This window comes from Puma concolor, chromosome B4 (assembly GCF_028749965.1).
Source record: "Puma concolor isolate L17-30 chromosome B4, mPumCon1.1.hap2, whole genome shotgun sequence".
Lineage (NCBI taxonomy): Eukaryota > Metazoa > Chordata > Mammalia > Carnivora > Felidae > Puma > Puma concolor.
The window spans coordinates 14,978,696-15,003,621 of record NC_141673.1 but is presented as its reverse complement, the minus strand read 5'-3'; the positions used below and the strand labels follow the sequence as shown (position 1 = coordinate 15,003,621).

Genomic DNA, 24,926 nt, shown 5'->3' with positions numbered 1-24,926 from the left:
TAAAGAGCTATGAAAATCCGCCTCTGACCCCTACAGTTCCAGTTTTATTTATTGCCTCCATGAAGCCTGCAGAGACCGTCCCACGCGGAACAGTCCTAAAATGCCCATTCAGGTCACACAGCGCGACCCACCCACATGGAGTCCCCTCCCGGCTGCTTCCGCTTCCACCCCTTTCCCCGCCCCTTTCCCATTCGGCGCCCTGGAATGACGTCAGAAGTGGGCGCGGACTCGCGGAAACCAGAGCCCGCGCGTGCGCCGTGCGCAGGCAGCGCACCCAGGCTTGGGCGCTGAGCGTGCGGGCTGGGAGTCGGCGGGAGGCCCAGTGCTGCTGGGGGCGAGTCTGTAGCGTGAGGTGCCCTTGAGCTGAAGACCATGAACCGCAGCCGCCAGGTGACGTGCGTGGCCTGGGTCCGCTGCGGCGTGGCCAAAGAGACTCCGGACAAGGTGAGGCCTGGTCGCTGGAAGGTAGGGGGAGCGGCCTCTTCGCAGCATCCTCGGTCAGCCCCGCCTGGAGAACCGGGACCCTCTGCATGCGGACTTGGCGTGGCTGCTGTGACTGGACGGGGTGAGGCCGGCTTTGGCCTGATTGTCGTGAGGAGGCCTGAGGCTCCCCAGGCCTGGGAGTTGGGGGCCGCGCCCCCTCACGGTCCCCTCCCCCGAGTCCAGCCCCACCCCCGAATTGGTCGGCACGTGGACCTCCTCGGTGGGAGGAGGGCGGGTGTTCCTCAGAGTGGGAAATCTCCCCAAAGCCTTCTTGACAGCACCCTGGCTTCGCGCACACCCCAGTGCGTTTTCAGGCATAACGGGAAGAGGGAGCACGTGTGTGAAACCACTTTCCACTCCTGCGTTCGGAGGAGTGAGCGGGGATGAGAGGTGTAGGTTAGGAAAACTGGTGTGGAGACCATGATGCCGTGAGGCCCGGAGTTGAATGAGGAATTTTCTGCAGCGATCCAAGTGAGATGTTGATGGCGGCAGTGGGGGATGAGAGGTAAACGTGACACATTATGAAGGAAAGACCTACAGAAGTTACAGAATGAGTCTGTAGTGGAGGTATGACGTAAGTTGTTCAACTGATACTGACAAGTGCTTTCTGCGTTTTGGGCATTGTTCAGGGTCTGGAGATAGGCATAACAAAACAGAAAGATTCCCGTCCTTTATGGAGTTGACAAGTGCATGTATGTCAGTGGGAGTAAAGGAAGGGGCGGGGCGTTGGATTGAATGTAATTGGGCCGGTGATGACCAGAGATGAGAAGTGAAAGGAATGTAAGTGGCTGGGACGTCCAATTAACAGGAATGAGGGATTGGAATAGTCCCCGGGAGGTGTAAATTCCACTAAGGCACAGACTTGCTTTTTTATTCATCAGTGTTTGGCTCCAGTGCATATTTATAACGGGGCCAGAAAATGATCTCATTAGAAGTTATTGAAGGAGGTAATAGTTGTTAGTAAAAAGGGATATATAGGCTTTTAAAGGCTATACGAGTTCCAAACATGTCAACATACTGGAACCACTTGGGGGCGCTTCAAAAAATACTGATGCCTAAGATGTCTGGCTGGCTCAATTGGTGGAGCATGCGACTCTTGATCTCAGGGTCATGAGTTCAAGCGCCCCCCACCGCCTATTGGGCATAGAGCTTACTTAAAAAATACCGATGCCTGTGCCCCACTCCCAAATACGTGATGTAATTGGTTTGGAGTGTTCAAAGATTTCCCCCATGTGATTCTAATTGCCAACATGTTTGGGAACTGCTTGAAGAGGTTATAGGTAGAAGAGGTGAGTTTATGCTACAAAATCCCAGAGAAACCCAGATCAATGAGAATAATTAGAAAAATAAGTATCTTAAAAGGGGGGGGGGGGCGGTGCCTGGCTGTCTCAGTCCGTTAAGAGTCCGACTTCAGCTCAGGTCATGCTTTCGCAGTCCATGAGTTTTTGAGCCCCTCGTCGGACTCTGTGCTGACAGCTCAGAGCCTGGAGCCTGCTTCAGATTCTGCGTCTCCTCTCTCTCTGCCTCTCCCCCACTAACACTCTGTCTCTCAAAAATAAATAATCGTTAAAAAAAAAAGAAAGAAAGAAAAAGAATTATCTTTTAGTTAAACTTAAAAACCCTTGGTTTCTGGAACAATGGAATGTCACCCCTCAAGGATTTCCATATTACTAGAGGTGGTTTAGTGCAAACTGAGTGAGTGACTGATTCATACAAGGATCCCTACCATAAGCTGAGCATTGAACTATATGCATAAACACACAATGACAAGTTGGTTTCTGTCTTCAGGGAGTTTACAGTTTAGCACTGATGGGGTATTTTAAAAGGTACTGAAGCACTGATTAGGCGAAAAACTGCAGTTTTGAAGAGAATGATTCCAATTTTGTACAGGATCTCCCAAGTGGAGAGGGTCTTAAAGGCAGCTAGAAAGATGGAACTGGAGTGTGGGGCTAGAGGGGAGAGTTTGGGGTAATCAGTTTGTAAGTGGTAGTTTTAGTATTCAGAATGAATGAGCTTCACAAGAAAGCAACAGCATGATGAGTGAATCGTTGGCAGTGAGAACCAGAAAATGAGCAGGAGAGCAAGGCAAGGATGGTTTGTTTAGGAATACCCACAGGGAAAATGAGAAGTAACCAAGAAGAAAACAGAATAATTAAAAGAAATGAGATGGGCTATCATAGAAGTCAGTTTATGCAAGTCAGTCTTTTTTGGAAAGTCTGGGAAGAGGTAGACTGAGCATAATTTTTTTTAACAGTTTGAGGTAGGAAAGGATTTAATTAAAGACATGTGAAAACTCCCATTTACAGTGAATTTAGAGAGTCTAGATTGAAGTTTAATTCTTGATGTCTTTTGAAGTTATATTTTACATTAGTTTGTAAACTTCTTTGTAATTCAGAGATTTAGAATGATTTCCTTCGCCATGTCTCAATGAAATGTTTGCTCTCTTACAGGTAGAGCTTAGTAAAGAAGAAGTAAAACGTCTCATTGCTGAAGCAAAGGAAAAATTACAGTAAGTTTAAATTGTTGATAATCTGGGGCGCCTGGGTGGCTCAGTCGGTTAAGCGTCTGACTTCGGCTCAGGTCATGATCTCACAGTTTGTGAGTTCAAGCCCCGCATTGCGCTCTGTGCTGACAGCTCGGAGCCTGGAGCCTGCTTCGGATTCTGTGTCTCCTTCTCTCTCTGCCCCTCCTCAACTTGTGCTCTGTCTCTCTATGTCTCTCAAAAAATAAAAAAATAAAAAGATTGTTGATAATCTACTTTAGGTAGACTTTAAAGTCTAGGTGAAGTGGAAGTCTTAAACAGTGATGACAGGTGGTCTTGTTATTAAATGGTACCATTTGGGTGATTTCTTTATCTTTTTGTTCCCTTGGCATAGAGAAGAAGGTGGCAGTGATGAAGAGGAGACAGGCGATCCTTCGGAAGATGGCATGCAGAGTGCACGTACCCAGGCACGACCAAGGGAACCCCTGGAAGATGGTGACCCAGAGGACGACAGGACGTTGGATGATGATGAACTGGCCGAGTATGACCTAGATAAATATGATGAGGAAGGTGACCCAGGTTAGAATTCACTCACTTCTTCTGGTTTTTAATCACAAGCTTCGTGTATTAGATCATGCTTCTAGTGTTGCAGACTTTCACTGTGAGATTTCGTTGTCCTTTATGCCAGTTAAATAATCTGGCTCAAGGCTCGGGAAGATCGTGTCTTTCCTAAACTAGTTTAGAAAATAAGTTAACCCACTAATTTAAAGTGTAAAAAAAAACACAGTATCATATATTTTATTGTAAGTAGTGAATATAACCCGTAACTTGGGTTGGGGGATGGGCAAAATGGGTGAAGGGGAGTGGGAGATACAGGCTTCTAGTTATGGAATGAATAAGTCATGGGGAGGGGGATGAAAGTTACAGCATAGGGAATATAGTCGCAGGTACTATAATAGCATTGTATGCTGACCGTCAGTAGCTACACTTGTGAGCATGGCATGATGTATAAGAGATGGGAAATCCCTGTGTTGTACACCTGAACCTAATGTAATACTGTGTTTCCACTATACCTGAATGAGTCTCTTTGTGTTAATGAGAGAGGAGTTATTACCCCCATTTTACAGAGAAAACTGAGGCTTACACAGATGAAGTAACATTACCAATGTGACACAGCTGCTGAATAGTGGAGCTGAGGGTTGAACATTCTCTTGCTCTAAAGCCTTTATTCTCTCCGTGTACTTCATTAGATGCAGAGAATAGTGTTTTCCTTCGGACTCGGGGTTGTGGGCCCCTAACCTTGCTCCCATCCTGCTAGGACAGAGTGCCATGGGAATACAAAGAAAGGAAGAGCTAACCCAACCTGCAGAAATGGCATTCAGAAACTGCTTCCTCATTATCCCCACACTATGTGGACTGTTGGCTCTTTCTCATCCAGTTGAAATTCCCATGTCTGTTGCCGGTCAAATGTTCAAGACTGAATCGTCCTCTTCCTTAAAGTAGCTTCCCCCAGCAATTAGAGTATCTTTCTTCTCCTGAGTTTTCCATTATTTGGGGTGTACTCTGTGTCACCCTTGCAGATAATGCCATAAGAGAATGCCAGTTGGAAGTACGTTTAGTGGAAAAGGCACAGTAGTGGTTCTTTCAGAGTCATATGGCAAATTAGCATATCAGCAGTTCTCAGAAATCTTGCAATAAAGAAGCCCATTTAACTTTGTGAAACTCATCATTTTTAAAATTTGATTTGGCCAGGCCACCCTTATTTGTATCAATTCTAGTGTTTTAGGGTAATTTTATCTCCACATTTTCAAGGCCACCTCTCTGTAGCACTTTTTAATAATGACTACAAGGAGCAAGTTAGAGAATCTGAGCAGAGTTGTAATATTTTCTAAGAGAGAGCTTCACAGTTTAATTCTTTTATTGGAACATTGTGAATACCAAGACTATCAGATACGCAGTCCAAGATCACATATAAATGGCTTTTAAATTCCTGTTGATTACTCAGTATTTCCTCTCCTGACTAGGGATGATCCAGTTATGAAATAGACAGTTGGAGTTTAGTCTAAATATTGGATACTGTAGGAGAATGCTTTCGTCAAAATGACTTACTGGTTTCAATTTATGAATTTTTACAGATACTGAAACTCTTGGTGAGTCTCTTTTGGGTCTTACAGTCTATGGAAGTAATGATCAAGATCCTTATGTTACTCTGAAGGATACGGTAAATACTTACATGGCTTTTCTAATTATGCTTCTTAGTAAGTCTTTGGGAACCTTACCAAATATATGCTTCTAGTTAATGACTTTTTCTTCCCACTTAGGAACAATATGAACGTGAAGATTTCTTGATCAAGCCCAGTGACAATCTCATAGTCTGTGGCAGAGCTGAACAAGACCAGTGCAATTTAGAGGTGCATGGTAAGTGGGGGACATCGCTTGCAGAAAGGTCCTCTAAGATTAAAATAATCACTATAATAGTTACTATTATGAGTTTTTAGGTGCCAGGTCCTGCTAGATTTCGTTTCAGTTACGTGGTTAATTACATATAGTCTACAGAAATTCTGGTCATTGTGCCTGGGCGTGTGTGGTCTGGTCTGTCACTTTGGTATCTGGCTTTATTTATGGAAATAGGTCTCCTGGAAGGTGCTAATGGGGTTTTTAAATCTTTTATCTTAACATTTTTGCCAGTTTTTCACTCCCCTCCTCCCATCCTCCCCCCACCCCCCACTAGAGAAAACCTAGAAGTAAAACAGAATGAAAATGCAGGAAACAATTATAGTCTCATTACCCTATGGTAACTTGTTGCCCTGGTTTTTTACTGCATTCTCTTTTTTGGGTATTTTCTCTCTATGTGGTAAAGATTACCTTCAAAAGACAGGTTTTTATCCTACTTTCCACAGTCAATTCAAATATTTCCCTTTTTGCAAAACATTTTATTTCTTCACAATAATTCAGTGCTAAGGTCTCCATTCCTCTGGTCACCTTTCCCAGTTCAAGGAATGTTTGTACCACTGCCAGAGGTGAATGCTTTGAATCTGAAGTAGGCACTGACTTGAATTTTTCATTTTCATTTGGATTTTTGTATCAGATGTATTTAATGTTGATATTTATTCAACAAACATTAAATAACTGTTTTCTAAAAAAAAGACCTTCAGGATGTCTACAATATTCTGCCTTTAGATTTTCCCTTTTGCTTTTCTTGCCCCTTTTCCCGTGCACACATCCTCAGACATGTCTGTCCTTCTCCAACAGTCTTCTATTCATCTGTCTTTAAAATTCGAAGCTCTACAGATACTGTTAGGCGAAGGCCTTTTATTATAGGAAACATAGCTGCATAGCTCAAAAATTAAAATCTTTAGGGCACCTGGGTGGCTCAGTTGGTTAAGCATCCAACTCTTGGTTTCAGCTCAGGTCATGATCTCATGGTTCCTGAGTTCAAGGCCCACCTCAGGGTCTGCACTGACAGTACAGAGCTGGCTTGGAATTCTCTCTCTCTCTCTCTCTGCCCTTCCATCTCTCTCTCTCTCTCTCAATAAATAAATACACACACACACACACACACACACACAAACTAACTTAAAAAAAAATTAGGGGGTTGCCTGAGTGGCTCAGTCAGTTATGTATCTGACTTGGTTTCGGCTCGGGCCATGGTCTTACAGTTTGTGAGTCCAAGCCCCACATTGGGTTCTGTGCTGATGGCGCAGAGCCTGCTTGGGATTCTCTCTCCTCTCTCTTTGACCCTCCCCCACTTGAACGCACATGCTCTCCCTCACTCTCTCTGTCTCTCAAAAGTAAACATTTTAAAATATATGTATTTTTTAAAAATTAAGATCTTTATGTTTAATGTTTTTTGGCATCTTCTAGGTTACTTTGTCACTTATTCGATTTCGTAGCTTGGATTTCTGGAACTCTTTAAGGCTGCCTGCAGGAAGCCTGTAGATTAAGCCATTTTAATCCCATAGCCCATTGTGGATCTATTTATAAAATGAAAAGGCTTTAAATAGCAGGTACCTCAGTGTGAAGTTATTCTTCTAATGATCTTTGATCTTTATGTATTTCAAATGAAAACCATGTTGGTGAAATTTTTAAAAGACCATTTTTTTTTTTTAAATGTTGGCTCTGTGCAGCTATATCTCGCCATCTCTCTCTCTCTCTTTTTAAGACCAATTCTAATTTCAGAAAATTGAAACTGTTCGCATTTGCCATCGATTTTTATACATTCTGTGTGAGCTTACTGGAGTCATTCCTTTGAATTTAGTATCAGGAGTTAAGTTAAATAAAGCAGTTGCATTCCCTCTTCCTTCTAAGCTAGGTCAATAAGGATATATTTTATTTGGATTTGGTTGGATCTCCAAATTATTCAGCATATCTCTAATCAAGAATGAGTTCAAGGGGTGCCTGAGTGGCTCAGTCGGTTAAGTGTCCAGCTTTGGCTTAGGTCAAGATCTCGTGGTTCGTGAGTTGGAGCCCCACAGTGGGCTCTCTGCCATCAGTGCAGAGCCTGCTTCAGATCCTCTCTGTCCCCTTCTCTCTCCGCACCTCCCCTGCTCATGCACATGTGCTCTCTTTCTCTCAAAAATAAACATTAAAAAAAAAAAAATTCAAAATTGCACTCTAAAGCTGATCTGAATGTTGATTTGACATGGTTAAAAGAAGATTGTTTTGAAGCAGCCTTATCCTTTTTATCTAAAATGTAAGCTGAGGGGCGCCTGGGTGGCGCAGTCGGTTAAGCGTCCGACTTCAGCCAGGTCACGATCTCGCGGTCCGTGAGTTCGAGCCCCGTGTCGGGCTCTGGGCTGATGGCTCAGAGCCTGGAGCCTGTTTCTGATTCTGTGTCTCCCTCTCTCTCTGCCCCTCCCCCGTTCATGCTCTGTCTCTCTCTGTCCCAAAAAAATAAATAAACATTAAAAAAAAAAAAAATTTTTAAAAAATGTAAGCTGAGTACATTGACCATAGTTGAGATTCTTGCAGGATCACAAGCTTATCATTTTGAACATATATCTCAATGTGAAGTCATATGGAAGTCACATGACATGGAATCTGCCAATCCCAGGATCTATCCCAGATGCAGAAGTTTGAGGACTTTTTTCTTTTTTAATTTAAATTCCAGTTAATATATGTATAATATTAGTTTCAGGTATACAATATAGTGATTCAACGCTTCCATATAATACCTGGTGCTCATCACCACAAGTGAACTCTTTAATCCCCATCACCTATTTTACCCTTTCTCCCCACCCCCCCTCCCCTCTGCTAACCATCACTTTGTTCTCTGTAGTTAAGAGTCTTGGTTTGTCTCTCTTTTTTCTCTGTTGCTCATTTATTTTCTTTCTTAAATTCCATGTATGGGTGAAGTCATACAGTATTTGTCTTTCTCCATCTGACATATTTCATTTAGCATGATGCTGTCTAGCTCCATCCATGTCACTGCAAATGGCAAGATTTCATTCTTTTTTGTGGTGGGGTAATGTTCTATTGTGTGTCACACTCTACATCTTTTGGGTTTTTTAAGTTTATTTTGAGCGAGGGAGGGGCAGAGAGAGGGAGAGAGAGAATCCCAAGCAGGCTCCGCGCTATCGACACAGAGCCCTCTGTGGGGACTCATTCTCACAAAACGTGAGATCATGAGTTGAAATCAAGAGTCAGACTCTCAACCGACTGAGCCACTCAGGTGCTCCTATACCATATCTTTTTTATCCATTCATCAGTCAGTGGACACTTGAGCCGTTTACATAATTTGGCTATCGTAGATAATGCTGCTATAAACAAGAGGTGTTATAAATAATAAGAATTCACCATAGCTGCACTTTCAGTTTCATGGAGGAAGACTTTATTAATTATAAGGAAAAGGAAGTATAAGTAAACAAGAGGGAGAGAATTACAGTAAACAAAGAGGGAGAGGTATAGAGAACAGAGAAGGCTTAATACATCAAGTCGGGTACTTATAATAGCCAACCTTCCGGCTGGGGAAGCCCAGCGGTGAACAGCCTGGTTGGAGTCCCAATTGAGGTTCCTGGGCAGAGTGTCCCCCAGGTGAGATTTCCAACTAGCTGCTCCCTAGGGGCAATATATACACACACACACACACACACACACACACACACACACACATATACATACATACACCACTCAGGTGTGATTTATGTTTAGTCATTAAGTTTGCCTAAGTGCAGTCCCAAGTAAGCTGTTTCTTCCTGTTTCTCTTATGGTATCAACAATCTTAGGAGCCCGGGTGTCTGCATATTCCTCTTCCCTCCCTGATCCACTCCAGGGGGACAGGCTGGTCTGGCTCAGGGAAGAATGTGAGGCACGTTAATCCCTCTCAGTGTCAGGAACAGAAGGGCCAGTTTTGATCCTGAGGCCAGATACAGAGTGTAAGCCAACTAAGCCCCCATGACTGTGTATGTGCGGCTCCAGGCGGAAATGCATAAGTCACACAACATCTGTACAGAACACCAGGGTGCATGTATGTATCACTTTGTATTAGTATTTTTGTTTTCTTTGGGTAAATACCTAGTAGTGCGATTGCTGGATCATAGTAGGGTAACTCTATTTTTAACTTTTTGAGGAACCTCCACACTGTTTTCCAGAGTGGCTGCACCAGTTTGCATTCCCACCAACAGTGCAAGAGGTTCTCCTTTCTCCACATCCTCGCCAGTACCTGTTGTTTCTTACATCATTGTTTAGCCATTCTTACAGGTGTGAGGTGATATCTCATTGTAGTTTTGATTTGCATTTCCCTGATGATCAGTGATGTTGAGCATCGTTCCATGGGTCTGTTGGTCATCTGGATGTCTTTGGAAAAACATGTGTTCATCTCTTCTCCCCATTTTTAATTCGGATTATTTGCTTTTTGGTGTTGAGTTTTATAAGTTCTTTATATATTTTGGATACTAACCCTTTATCTGATACGTCATTTGCAAATACCTTCTCTCATTCTGTAGGTTGCTTTGTAGTTTGTTTTTTTTGTTGTTTGTTTTTTAGAGAGGGCAAGAGCGGGGAGAGGGTAAGAGAGAGAGAATCTTAAGCAGCCTCCACTCTTAGTGCAGAGTCCAACACGGGGCTCAATCCCACAATCCTGGGATTATGACCTGAGCCAGAATCAAGAGTTGGACGCTCAACCAACTGAGCCACCCAGGTGCCCCTGCTTTTTAGTTTTGTTGATTATTTCCTTTGTTGTGCAGAAGCTTTTTATTTTGATGTAGTCCCAGTAGTTTATTTTTGGTTTTGTTTCCCTTGCCTCTGGAGACATACCTAGAAAGTGGTCTGAGGAATCTTTTTAAAAAATCCTTGGCCTCTCTCAATAATGCTTCTTTCTAATAAAAAGCATATTTGGAGGAATTTCTGATTGGGTTCTATTTTATCAGTGTTTCATTATATAATTTTTGAAAGACTTTTTAGTCACTGATTTTAACAGTATTTTTTGCTCCTTAACAGTATAACTGCGAATGATAAGGAGCTGATTCTTTTAGTTGTCCGATTCCAATAGTAGTCTCAAGAGCTTTATTTACATTGTTGGTCTCTAAATATTAAAGAAGCAATTTAAAAAATAGAAGTAAGTAATTTTCGACAAGCTTTGAGATTTCTAAGTACGAGTTCTTTCTCTCCAGTATTATTTTCTGTTTCTTCTTATAAGCAGATAGACCTCTAAAAGATCGTAATGAAGTACTCCCTACGGAGCCCTTATGAGTGTTTTCTGTAGCGGGCAGACCGGAAGGTAGGACCGTGTGAACAGTGCGCATGCAGAGTGCTCAGGCAGATGTCCATTCTCTGTCCTTGCTCCTGGCTCCTTGGAGCGCACCAGATGACAGGAATATATGAGATTTGCACAAGTTTTGCTGAGCAGTAACAATTTTGGAGGCTCCTTTTAATGCCATCAAATGTGTCTCACTTTAAGCCCATGGCTCCGGTAGGTTTAATAGGGAGAGTCTGTTCTTTTCAGTGGGATGTGATTTCTTATTGTCATGCAATAAAGTCTTATCCCAGTATTTTCAGTTTATAATCAGGAAGAAGATTCTTTTTATGTGCATCATGATATACTGCTGTCTGCATACCCTCTAAGCGTGGAATGGCTGAATTTTGATCCTAGCCCAGATGATTCTACAGGTAACTAGAACAACTCAGATGGCTCAGTGTTTCCTGGTCCTGTATGTGATTCCATAGCATAAGTCATGTGTCCTGTGTGAATGTTTTCACAGTTGATGATTTCTTATGAAGTTAATGTTACTTTATGAAGTTACATAGTTCTTAAAACACAATCACTTAGTTGTTTTGAGTCTGCATGTGTCTGGACATCAGATAAAAAAGAGGTGGCTGCTCCACTGAGGGCAGAAGAACAGGGCCTGACAGCATTAGCCTCTGTAGAACTGGGTGAAGTTTAAAAAAAAAAAAAGCCCAGCATAAAATAGCATGAAGTGTCCAGGAGTTTAATGGCGTGACTGTTTTCAGAAAACATCAAGTAAAACCAAAATGAAGAGAGAATTAGGTTCTCATGTTGGTGTTTTTGGCCACAGCTGCACATTACTAGTTGCACCCCCTTCTCCCTAAGAAAGGTGAAATCTGGTAATACTCCTGCCTTACATCTTGTTGGCCAAGCTTATTCACATTCGTGATCTGATTAGATCTTCCTCCTCACAACACGGGTGGAGGTGGCAGAGGGTTTTTGTTCTACTGACTTAAGTGAGGACCCTGGGCCAAGAGACTGAGCCCTCGTTATTCAAATTATTGTCTAAGGACCAGCAGCACAGTATTGACATCACCTGGGAACTGGTCAGAAATGCAGACCTAGGGCCCCCCGCTCAAGAATTTCTGAAACAGAATATGGATTTTAACAATATTCAGGTGGTAACACATGCATATGGAAGTCTGAGAGAAACCACTCTGAGCCGTTAGTCTGCAGTACAGTATTTTTAATTATTTAAATCAAACACCTCGTTTCCTCCTGTAGGAAATTACATTGCTGTGGGAAATATGACTCCTGTTATTGAAGTGTGGGACCTTGATATAGTGGACTCTTTAGAGCCAGTCTTCACACTTGGAAGTAAACTGTCAAAAAAGAAGAAAAAGAAAGGAAAGAAGGTAAACAAGTTAATTACTTAAAACTCCAATGACAGAGATAAATTTACTGGTTGGGGGGACAAAGAGAGCATACACTTTTTCAGTTAGACACTTTGGTGGAACAGGACAGATAGTTATGTAGTTACTGTAGTTTCTGGTTTCAAAAAGCCCGTCCAAGGAAAAACTGATCTCTGATTCCACAAAACTTCCATTGGTACATTATACATCCTTACACAAAACAGTTTACTTACTCTTTGGTTACGATCCTTTTTGATAGGTGGTAACTATTCGTGCCAATATGCTGGTTTTGAACTTTTGAAAAATTTCTATTTAGCCTTTAGTATATTGAATTCCAAATACCCATGGTATTAATTCCTGTAGCTTTGAAAACTTGACTTTGGGGGTGGGGGGTGATATTTATAGAACTGTACCACCTAGATTAAGAACGACTACAGTTTCTCTTCTGTAAGGAGTATTTATCATGGGTCTCTAATAAGAAGACAAGGTATTTCTTTATCTAGGTCTTCAAGCAAGTTTGCTTAAGATGGAACAATAACCTTAAGATTGAAAGAATCTTTCAAATTAACCCATCAATTACAGGGGGCACTTTAATACAAAAAGTAACTAAACAATTATTACAGAGTTCCTCAGCAGAGGGGCATACCGATGCTGTCCTGGACCTTTCTTGGAATAAGCTGATCAGGTAAAAAGCAATAACATTTGGAGGATTGTTAGAGACTGTAACCACTGTCCTCTCACCTCATGCCTACACCTGTCTCTGTGTTGTGTGTTGGGGGTCTCTGTGTCCATGTCTTCTTTCCCTTTCCTGCAGTATGTCCACTTGAAGGCAAGAGCTCTGTTGTCTGTATCCTTGCGGCCCCCACACCACCTGCCAGCTCTACGCTTGGTGGGCATTCGGTTTCGCTACATACGTGGCGAGCAGGTGCCCTCTCCAACACCACTGGAAAAATTGTGTGTGTTGCGGCACCCACGGTGCCAAACTGTATCTCTTCCTGGGAGACGTTGCCCTCACTTCATTTAGTTTTCACAAAATCTCACCCACATTTGTTAAAATTTATGTAATTGTGGTAAAATATACATAATATTTACCATTTTTAACTATGTTTTAAGTGTATGGTTTATTGTTATGCAGCCATCATCACCATCCAACTCCAGAACTTTTTTCGTCTTCCGAAACAGAAGCTATGTGCCCTTGAAACCAGCTCTCCATTCTGGCCACCCCCAAGCCCTACGACCCATCACTCTACTGTGTGTCTCTGAATTGACTCCTCCAATTACCTCATACGGGTGGAATCCCGGTACCTGCCCTTTTGTGACTGGCTTCTTTCACTTAGCGTGAGGTCATCCATGTTGTAGCATGTGGCCAGCTTTCCCTCCTCTTTAAGGCTGAATGATACTCCATTGTACATATAGCCCACATTTTGTTTGTCCATAAATCTGTCCATGGACACTTGGGTTGCTTCTACCTCCTGGCTGTTGTGAATAATGCTGCTGTTTTGCACATTGGTGTAAATAACATGGGTGTACCAATATGTGTTTTCAGTCCCAGATTTCAATTCTTTTGAGTATATACCCAAAAGTGAAATTGCTGGATCATGTGGCAATTCTGTTTACCTTTTTGAGGACCACTCTTCAAGTGCTTATTGGCCACTTGTATATCTTTGGAGAGATGCTGACTCAAGTCCTTTGCCCCATTTTTGAATTGAGTTGTTAGGGTTTTTTTTTTATTGAGTTGTAATTCTTTATTCTGGATAGAATCCCTCATCAGATTTACGATTTGCAAATATTTCCCCCATCTGGTGGATTGCCTTTAACTCCTTTGATAGTGTTCTTTGATGCACAGAAGTTTTTAATTTTGATGTAGTCCATTTATTTTTACTTTTGTTGCCTGTGCATTTAGTGTTCTATCCAAGAAGTCTTTGCCAAATCCTTGTCATGAAGCTTTTCCCTTAAAAGTTTTACAGTCTTGGGCACCTGGGTGGCTCAGTCCATTAAGCATCTGACTTCGGCTCAGGTCATGATCTCACAGTTCACGAGTTCGAGCCCTGGGTCAGGCCCTTTGCTGACAGCTCAGAGCCTGGAGCCTGTTTTGGATTCTGTGTCTCCCTCTCTTTCTGCCCCTCCCCCACTCATTCATTTCTCTCTCTCTCTCTCTCTCTCAAAAATAAATAAAAACGTTAAAAATTTAAAAAAAAGGTTTTACAGTCTTAGCTCTTGGGTTTAGGTGTCTGACCCATTTTGAGTTAATTGTTACATATGGTTTAAGGTAAGAGTTCCACTTCTTTTGCATGTTTCATCTGCATATCCTTTATATTCATCCTTAACAGTTACCCCAAAAGACCATTTTCCTAATAGCATAGTCGGCTTGAGGGGCTACTAAGGCAAAGAAGGTAAGCATTAGGTTGAGAGGTAAAAACAAACTGGGTTGTCTGAGGCACATTTTCTTAGCATTTCTATTACACAGGATACTTTGGAATTGTGAGCATTCTGGGGAGGATCCCAGCGTGCTAGCTTACCAAGGGACATCTGCATCTCGTTTGTGTTCGGACCTCTTTAGAGTTAGAACCTTTTGGTGAAATGGACCCAAGAAAGTTATGTAGGTTAGTATCTCCCAAACTTAACCTGCCAGTCAGAATCTTCTGGGTGACCCTTTAAGGTACCGGTTTCTAGGCTCTCATCCTCTCAAGATTGAGTCAGATCTGGAGCAAGGGACCAAAAATCTGTTGTGCTTTGTTTTATTTTGTTTCTGAAAGCTTCTCCAGGCTTTGTCTAAATTGGGCCTGTTCCTGATAAATGGGCAGGTAAATAAGAGATCGAATATGAGTGTACCGTGCTTTGAGGAACCTGCTCATTTACAGATCTGAGCTGTCACAGTAATTACAAAAACTAAATTTTTATTATATAGCAGCTGTTACTTTGGGTAACTGGAAGTTTGTTCTGATGGAACAGCCCCTCATCATCAAGCTGATTCCACAGTCCCTGTCCCCAGCCACGGTGGCTCCCTCTTCCCGCTCACATTCTGCCAGCCCCCCTGCTCCTGTCCCGCCCCGTCTGCGCTCACGTCTCCCTCACTGCAGTGCCTCATGTGTCTTCATCCCGAAACTCTTCTGCTTTCTCCATCTTATTTTAGACCTGGGTCTTCCTTTACCCTTTCTTTACCAAAAAGGTGCAGAATGCTTTTAAATACTTTCCATCTCCTGGTGCATAGGGTTTGGGATCATGGTGAAGAACAACATGCTGATGTTGTCTTTGCTGGGGACCTTGGTTTCTCCTAAAATGCTCCCAGTGACCAAATGCATGTTCTCTGCTCGTACTCTTATTGAAGAGTGCTCTTCTTGGGAATGGGTAGCAATTGGGAGTTTTGTGGGGGTGTTTATTTTTAAGCCTCATACAAGAAGAATTTTAATGTGGAAGGAATCTCAGATGTTTGAGAAAGGACTGGGATGAGAAACAAATGTACCGTAAAATTCTTAACTTTCTGCTGTTGGCAGTCATTGAATATAAATAAAATATTGGGAATTTAACATTTAGTCTGTGACATGCCAAGGACTTAAAACATTAATGGCTTGTTTATGGGACTTAATGTTAGAAGGTTTGAAATTCATTGAGCAGGGGAAAAAGCTAACATGATCTGAATACACATGATCATCTTAAAGAGAACCCTACCCGTGTCACTTAAATGGGAGTAATAAAACTGAAAGCAGTTTGTATAATGGAAATACTTCTTGAGGAAATAATATCCAAAAATGAACCCATTGACATTTTAACAGCATACTAGTTTTCTGAACAAATACTACTATCACTAATGACTTGATTCTGTATCAAGCCATGTCAAACTAGATATTGAAGAATGAGCTTTCAATTTCAGGAATATCTATATTTTTACAAGGAGAAAAGGCAGGCAACTAACATCAGGGGCCTACTGTATTCTGGTCATTCAGCCATGTGCTTGAATAGTAATAACTTTAAATTGATTGTAGCATTCTCATTGGTAGGCAAGGGGGTGTGACTGACTTTTAAGTCTTTAGCTAAGTCTTATAGCTAATAAATGGCAGCACCAGAAATCCGTCTCAGGTTTCCTGGGCTCCAAGCTTGTGTTCACTTGTAGAACTACATTATTAGTGCTTGATCCCTAAGAGATAGGCAAATTGGTTTTTCTATTAATAGCATTTAATGCTTTTTTTGTAAAAAAAAAAAAAAAAGTTGAGGTATAAATTTACATGTCCTAAAATTCACTCTTTAAAGTGTGCAATTCAGTGATTTGGAGTATATTCCCAAAGTTGTACAATGATCACCACTGTCTAATTCCCTAACATTTTTATCCAAAAAGCAATCCAAACCATTAACAGTCATTCCTCATTCTCTTGTCCTTCCAGCCCCTGGCAACCACTGATCTTTCTGTCTCTATGGATTTGACTGTTCTGGACATTCCTAGAAATGGAATCATACCATATGTGGCCTTCTGGGTCTGGATTCTGTTACTTTGTATAATCTGTTCAAGGTCCATCCTATTGTAGCATTTATCAGTACATCATTCCTTTTTATTGCTGAATAATATTCTCTTGTGTGGATATACCATATTTTGTGTATCCATTCACCAGTTAATAGACATTGGTTTGTATTTGCCCTTTGCCTATTATGAATAATGCTACTGTAAACATTCATGAACAGATTTTTGCACAGACCTGTGTTTTCATTTTCTAGGATATATACCTAATTGCTAGGACATATGGTAATGTGTGTACCGTTTACATTCCCACCAGCAAGGTAGCGAATTTTTCTGTTTTGCTGGCACTTTTTGTTTGTCTTTCTCGTTATAGTCATCCTGTGAGTATGATGGTATCCCATGTTTTCATTTCCCTAGTGAACAACTTTTCACATGCTCACCGGCTATATAGATCTTTCGAGAAATGTCTGTTCATATTCTTTGCCCATATTCTAATTGTGTTATTTGTCTTCTGTTTAGTTGAGATTCTTTATATTTTCTAGAATCGAGTCCTTTATTATCAGATATATGATTTACAAATATTTTCTCCCATTCTGTGGATTGTCTTTTCAATTTCTTGATGGTATCATTTGCAATACAAAAGTTTTTCATGTTGATGTTTCATTTATTTATACCTTTTGTTGCTTAGGCTTTTTGTGTCATATCTGAGAAACCATTGCCTAACCCAGGGTGCAAAGATTTATACCTCTTTTCTTCTGAGAGTTCTATAGTTTTAGCTCTTACATTGGCAGGTCCATGATCTCTTCTGAGTACAGTGTGAGATAGGGGTCTAACTTCATTCTTTTGTGTGGGGATATCCAGTTGTCCCTGAACTATTTGTTGAAAATACTGTTCTTTTCCCCACTGACCAGTGAATGATACGAACCTTCTTGTCAGAAACAAATGACCATAAGTTTGAGGGTTCATTCTTCATTCTATTCTGTTCACCTGTGTGTCTGTCCTTAAGCCAGTAGCACATTGTTAGGATTATTGTGGCTTTTCAGTCTATTTTGAAATCCAAACTGTGAGCTTATCAATTTTGCTCTTCTTTTCCAAGATCATTTTGGCTATTCTGAGTCCCTTGCATTTTCATATGAATTGAAAAACCAGCTTGTTCATTTTCTGCCAAAAAAAAAAAAAAAAAAGTTTGCAGGGATTTTGAAAGGGATTAATTGAACCTAGATCAGTGTGTAGATGGCAGAATTTCTGTCTTAGCAACATTGTCTCCCAATCCATGAACATGGGATATCTTTCCATTCATCTAGATACTCTTTCTTTCAGTAATCTTTTTTAAATTTGAATTCTTTTTAAAATGTATTCTTAAGTGTTTCATTCCCTTTGTCGTTATTGAAAATGGGATTCTTACATTTAGTGCTCTTGACTTTAAAAAAAGATTACCTGATTTTTCTCCTCCCTTTCTCAGAAACGTGTTGGCAAGTGCATCAGCTGACAACACTGTAATTCTGTGGGATATGTCCTTGGGGAAACCAGCAGCTAGCCTTGCCGTACACACAGACAAGGTATGGTGATTGAGTGGATAAAATGGATTCTAAAAAAATCTGGGACACATATTGGCTACAAATAATCCCAAACATTTATGTATGGCTTTTTGTGAATTACAGAATGCTTTGACATACTGTCTTAGTGGATCCTCACAGAGCCCCGTATGATATAATTAATTACCCACCTTAGAGATGCAGACATGAAGACAAAAAGATGAAGTGACTGGAAACACTAGTACATTATAGCATGTTTACCGAGACCCTAAAAAGAGACGGGGGTGTCAGTCACCAGATGAGGTTAAAGAATGTGACAGATGTGTTACTGCAGAACTCGGGGATCTAATGTGCTGGTGTACATTGTGGGGCTTCCGGAGTGTGTGGAGTTGTCCAGGTAAGCTTGGCCACTCCCTGTTTTGTTCTGCACATATTTAGCATTTGAGGGACATGTGCATTCTGTGAAACACAACTTGAGAAATGCTGCATTATGTCTTTTAAGTGACTGCTTTTATTTGAAAATATGTTTTGTCCTTTTGACTATGTAGTACGTTTGTTTCTTTAAATAGTACTACGTTTCAAAGGAAAAATTTATGGAAACATTGCCAAATTGATTTCTTGAGTATTAAGCAGTTTTACCAAAACCAAACAAACATAGATCTGTTTTTATGTTTCCTTCTTTTAGGTCCAGACTCTGCAGTTTCATCCATTTGAAGCACAGACTCTGATTTCTGGATCCTATGATAAGTAAGAAAACACTGCAGGAGTTATCCCTGTTGTTTATATCCTCTTGATATGATTTAAAAAGTATCACTTGATGCTCAGAATATATTACTGAGTGTTTAAACTTTTATTAATACTTAGTTTTCCCTTTCAACTTTGGTTCTTTCAGTCTGCATGGGAATGTGTTTTTGTCATAATAATGTAGTTCCTAACTAGCAGCTACTTTGATTTTTAGAGGGTGTATGAGTTAGCCATTGCTATGAAACAAGCTATCCCAAAATTCAGTGACTTAAAATAATAAACATTTATTTCCTATACCACTGCAACATTGAGCTAATCTAGGCTAGATTCAATCGGAGGTCTGCTAATCTTGGCTTGTTTTGGTAGGGCCATGAAGATTCATCTCTCCTTGTGTTTCACATCCTCGTGGGACCAGTGGGCTAGCCCACACATGTTCTCAGGCTGAGGTCAGAAGCTTAAGCAGGGATACCAGGCCTCTCGAGACCTAGGCTCAGAACTAGTATACTTCTGTCTTGCTTTCTTGGCCGAATGAGATCACATGGAGCAGGAAATGAACTCTGCCTTTATGGAAGGATTCCAACATTATTGACCGAGGGCATGGATTTAGGGAGAGGTGAAGAGTTAGACCCATTACAGTCCATCACAGAGGGTTTCTAATCATGTGTCTGCATCTTTTTATGGATTGGGTCTGAAGGTAGAGATAGCTAATAGAAGCAAAAACCAATTAGCAGTCTTTGATTCCTCCTTCTTTTTTTTTTTTTTAATCTGTTTTGAGAGAGAGCGAGTGAGCCCAAGCAAGTGTACTTGGGGAAGGAGCAGAGAGAGAGGCAGAGAGATAATCCCAAGCAGGTTCCACACTATCAGCGTGAAGCCCGACGTGGGGCTCATACCCACAAACCAAGAGATCATGACCTGAGTCAAAGTCAGATGCTTAACTGACTAAGCCACCCAGGAGCCCCAGGGTCCTTATTTTTTTGAAAAGTGATAGGTTTATATTTTTTGGTTGGGATTCATTCAGAATCACAAAGGTGTATCCATTAGCTTCCCCCAGCACAGAAACCTACTTGTAGAGAGTAAATGTAGCTCAAACATGGGTTATCTGGCTCTGAGCACTGCTGGGAAAGGGGAAATTAAGAAGTTGTCCTGTCTTTTGCAGATAGGATTCATCTTGTAAGTGGAGGGTTTAGCCTGGAGACAGTTAAGGCTACTGTGATATCCAGAGCCACCAATGCCTTCAAGTGATAGAACCAGAGTCTGCCAGTTAGTGAAAATCAGTTCTTTTCTGCTTTTAGAACCTTAAAACTGTCTGTAAATAATTGGATCTCGAGTTCGCAGGGTTGTTTTATTACCATTTCATTATAAATAAACATACAACATATAGAAGAATTGAACTCTTAAAACCCTGACTTTGCTTGTCTGTGTTCAGGTCAGTGGCTTTGTATGACTGCCGAAGTCCAGATGAAAGCCATCGGATGTGGCGTTTCAGTGGGCAGATTGAGAGAGTGACTTGGAATCACTTTTCACCTTGTCATTTTTTGGTAAGACTACATACTACTGTTTTGCTTATCTAGGTTGCTAATGGCTTATTTTTTTAAGTTTATTAGAGAGAGAGAGACTATGGGGGGAGGGGCAGAAAGAGAGAGAGGGAGGGAGGGAGAATCCCAAGCAGGCTCCACACTGCCAGCACAGAGCCTAATGCATTGCAGGGCTTGAACTCAAGAACCTTGAGATTATGACCTAAGTGGAAACCAAGAGTCGGACGCTCAACTGACTGAGCCATGTAGGCTAGGCGCCCTAGTAACGACTCATTTTAATTCCACTGTAGAGAGAATTTCTGAAAAGCTTTTTCTGTTGTTTTGTTTTCTTGAGTAGGCTCCATGTCCAACATGGGGCTTGACCTCATAACCCTGAGATCAAGAGTTGGCATGCTCTGCCCGCTCAGCCTGCCCTGTTTTTCTGTATTAATCTTGTGAAGTATTTAGATCTAAAGATAAAAATAATATTCCACTGACATTTCAATCCATGGAGAAATAACATCCCAGCTTTCATCCAGAAGATTAAAGAAAGTGTGGCACATCCATATAGTTCCTAACTTTCGTAAAGTACATATCTAGTGCTTTATAAATGAGAGAAAAACCACTTTCTTAAACATGTGGACAGTTTTAATAAGGTTCCTGAAACAGTGATTCTGAGAACATTTAATCTCAAAGGTGCTCAGAGGTGCAGTGTCGCTCCCAGCTGTTACCTGAAGCCAGACTCCACTTAACTGTGATCGGGAGTGAGGTCCCAGTTGTATTTGAATGCCGTATTGTACATTGGCTCTCGACACTCCAGCACACATTTCCTGAGGTTATTTGCTGACAAGTTGTCATTGGTACTAAAATCACAAATATTTAGGAAGATGGGAAGGGATTACAATAAAATGGTGTAACCACCTTCCCACGCCTCCCAAGGATGAGACTTCTGTCCTCTTCTGTTTTTGTCCCCTTCCGCAGCCCTGGCTTCAAGACTGAGTCACTTGTCCTTTTTTTCTCCTTTTCCTCTAATGGCTCTTTTGCCCTCAGCCCATATATAGGCTCAAGTCTCTCCCATCCTTGACTAGGTCTGTCTCTACCTAGTCTGTCCCTTTCTTGGAAGTGTAACAACCCCCTGCTGTCTTCCAGTCCTTAGCAGATTAAACCTTTCCACCAAAATGTTGACACCATTCATCACTTTTCTTCAGAAACACAATTTCCTTGGCTCCTCTGACCTTTGTTATGCCCTCCTCCCTCTGATTCTTCTGTGAGTTCCTCCTCAACATGTACCTTAAATGACTGTGCCCCCCACCCCACCCCAGGCCTCTGTTCTCTTGGATCTCACCTCTACTTCCACATCTCTAACTGTAGTCCATACCATGACCAGCACTTTGTCCTCATACCCAACTGCAGAGTTGTCTAAGAGGTGGATTAATTCACGTAGGAACAAATTCAGCTTGTCCACAAGTAAATTTTGTAATAAGCTCCTCAGGTAATAGCTGGGTTTCATTGTAACTTACATTGTTTACCCATTGCTAAGTTTTATTGCCATGTGTCATGATCTTGCCCATCTTCTACTCTTTCCAGGCCAGCACAGATGACGGCTTTGTGTATAATTTGGATGCACGTTCAGATAAGCCAGTTTTTACACTCAATGCACACAATGATGAAATCTCCGGTAAGCAAGAATAGTGTTTCATTTCTTGTAACTTAATGGTAAAGTAAATCTTTATGTCAGAGTCTGAACTGATCTTTTATCTTCCTTCAGGTCTTGATCTAAGTAGTCAAATCAAGGGCTGTCTTGTGACAGCATCAGCAGACAAATATGTGAAAATCTGGGACATATTAGGAGACAGGCCAAGTCTGGTTCACTCTAGAGACATGAAAATGGTAAGACTCTCTCTGGGCATTTTTTCTGCTTTTGACCTGTATTGTCATCTTTCCCTAGGAATCACTGCATTAAAGAATGTGGATTTGTTGGGAAGTTAATTTTGAGCTTAGTTCAATTTGGTGCCAGGTTTATGACTTAATCTTTGATTTCCCCTATCTGGCTCCTGTCCCACCTGACATGATTAACAGTTGCTTGGTAAGAAGAGTGGAAAGAGGCTTGTCTGGGACTCAAGTGGAATGGCCACGGTTTTTTTTTTTAATTCTAAATTGAGGACCATCCCAGGAAAGCTTGGACTGTTAGGGCATTGCAGCTATTAGGGTCAGCTTATTTAAGCACTGCCTCTTTGCATAACTAGTTTTGACTACACTGAAATTGATTAGCATGTAGTAGGAAAAATTCAGAAATAACCGAATTCATTTAGCAAATATTTAAATGCCAGGCACTGAGTTATATAATTGCATATGTAGATGTTTACAAACATGAGAAGGTAGGTTACAGACACAATTACATGGTACTATCCTATGCTTATATTTGAATGCTTAAGTCCTTACGAGACCTTGTCCCAAAACATGATGGTGATTATCTTAGTGATTTTTATACTTTTTCGTGTTTGTATTTTCCATAATGTATATGCATTACCTAGTAATAAAGGTAAAAAAATTAGAAGTTTAAAAAATGATTCAGTGGTGACCCATAGTAACATCGTTGCTTAAAAGGGAAAATAAAGTTTCTGGGAATACTGAGCAGATTAGAGACCTGAGTGCACATATCCTCACAGAACAGCCGTATCATGCCCAACTTGTCTGGCTTCATTTTGTAATATTCCTTCCACCTTGACTCTGAACTACTTCATAGGCTTAAAAGAGATACCGGTGAATTGGTTCTCTGTTACCATTCAGATAGGTTCATATAGATAGGAACAGGGCTTTACATTGGGGTTTTTTGGAAAGACTGAAATCATTAACCTTCTGTTTTCTTCTTCCCAGGGAGTTCTCTTCTGTTCTTCCTGTTGCCCCGATTTGCCATTTATTTATGCTTTTGGAGGTCAGAAGGAAGGACTTCGGGTCTGGGATATAAGCACAGTCTCATCAGGTAAGAATCTTAATTTCCTTTTTCTGAACGAGTTCTCTGTGGGCTAACACAGAGTGTGTGGCTCGAGTATATTCGGTAGATCCAGTGTTCATCCTGTAATATAGTCTGCTTGGGAAATAGACGAGATCACATTTAATTTGGAGATGTTCATATTCACAAATCTGTCTTCATAATTTAAATGTAAACTGCTTTAAAAATATTTTATGACAAAATTTGAATTTCTAGAAAAGCTGGAAGGAAATGTAACATGGTCTCAAAGAACAGCCCTCCCCTTCCCAGTGTGAATCATCTGCCTTTTCTCAACTACTTTGTACAAAGTCCTGCCTTCCTCAAGAGACCATTCACCTCCCTTCAGGGGAACCTGGCCGCTTATTTATTATTTGGAGTTAATCTGCATAGAAGACATAGCTCCACTGATTCCTGAATCTTCCATGTAGAGAAAAGGTCCTAAATCCATAAAAAGTTCTCTGCTGGTTATGATACAGAGAAAGATGAAAGAAGAGACACTTTATCAAGGTGGATTACATAATCCAGGACAAGACAAAACACAGAATAAATGGTAGACCAATCTAAAACACTATTAACATCATTCAGAATGTTACCTTGGACTTCTTGGTAATTTCATTTCCCATTTATAAAGCATTAAATATATTTTCATAAACTAATTTCCACACTAGGGCAGAGAATCATACTGTTCATCTCTACATCTCTATTTTATATTATAGGTTCTTAATTTTCTGATCTGGTAATTTCTTAACTATTTGTGTTTTAGTAAATGAAGCATTTGGAAGACGAGAGAGGCTTGTTCTCGGCAATACAAGAAGTTCATCTATTAGTGGCCCTTTTGGGAGCAGGAGTTCAGACACACCAATGGAGTCTTAATGAGGATCGTAAACTTTTTACTACTTTAACTCCGTTTTTTAAAAAGCTAGCCTAAAAACATCCATGTATGGCTACGGCCATGTAGTGACTGAAACAAATTTCATCTCCTACTGCCAGACATTCTCCTGCAGCTATGGGGGCAGCACAAACAGGGTTGATCTTTGTGCTTGCCTTTTAAATGTGGTGTTTAGGGCTCCCACTGCATTTCTTAAAGAGGGTAATAAAAACAAAAAAAGTCTTTAAAAAATAATTCCTTAAATATGCCATCTGTCATAGGTAACCTAGGTTTGTAAAATAGTCATTTATGGAATTTTAGAAGAACAGTGATTTGGCCAAGATTTCACACTAGCCATGAACACCCAGGAATTATTCTTCCTGAGTTGATTGTTCTCCAGTTGATGTTCATGATTTTAGAAGTGTTCTCTATGCTACTTGTAAAGTTTAATCACTAAATTAAAAGTGGCCTGCCTTCCCCCCCCCCCCCCACCCCCAGCATGGTATTCATTGTTATCAAAGACAGGGGGCACAACATTATGATGGTATCAGTCCAACAAGAGGCTAGAACATCCCTAAATATCACAACCTAAATATATAAAGCAAATATTAACAGACCTAAAGGGAGAAATAGTAATACAACAATAGTAGGGGACTTTGGCCTTAACAGACATGTACAGAACATTCCCTCCAGAAGTAACAGAATATACATTCTTCCCAGGCACACATATCACATGTACCACAGAAAGCTTTAATAAAAAATAATTTCCACACTAGGGCAGAG

The 24,926-nt window shown here is 41.0% G+C and overlaps 1 protein-coding gene across 1 annotated transcript; it reads left to right on the top strand.

The window, feature by feature from the left end:
• Positions 1-240: 240 nt before the first annotated feature.
• Positions 241-24,630, top strand: PWP1 (PWP1 homolog, endonuclein). Its single transcript, XM_025926725.2, has 15 exons — positions 241-444; positions 2,934-2,992; positions 3,360-3,544; positions 5,101-5,186; positions 5,287-5,383; positions 10,961-11,071; positions 11,913-12,043; positions 12,664-12,725; positions 17,953-18,049; positions 18,711-18,772; positions 20,196-20,307; positions 21,871-21,961; positions 22,052-22,173; positions 23,161-23,266; positions 24,039-24,630. The coding sequence occupies exons 1-15, from the start codon at positions 373-375 to the stop codon at positions 24,146-24,148; spliced, it is 1,503 nt and encodes a 500-aa protein (XP_025782510.1). The 5' UTR covers positions 241-372; the 3' UTR covers positions 24,149-24,630.
• The last annotated feature ends 296 nt before the right edge of the window (positions 24,631-24,926 follow it).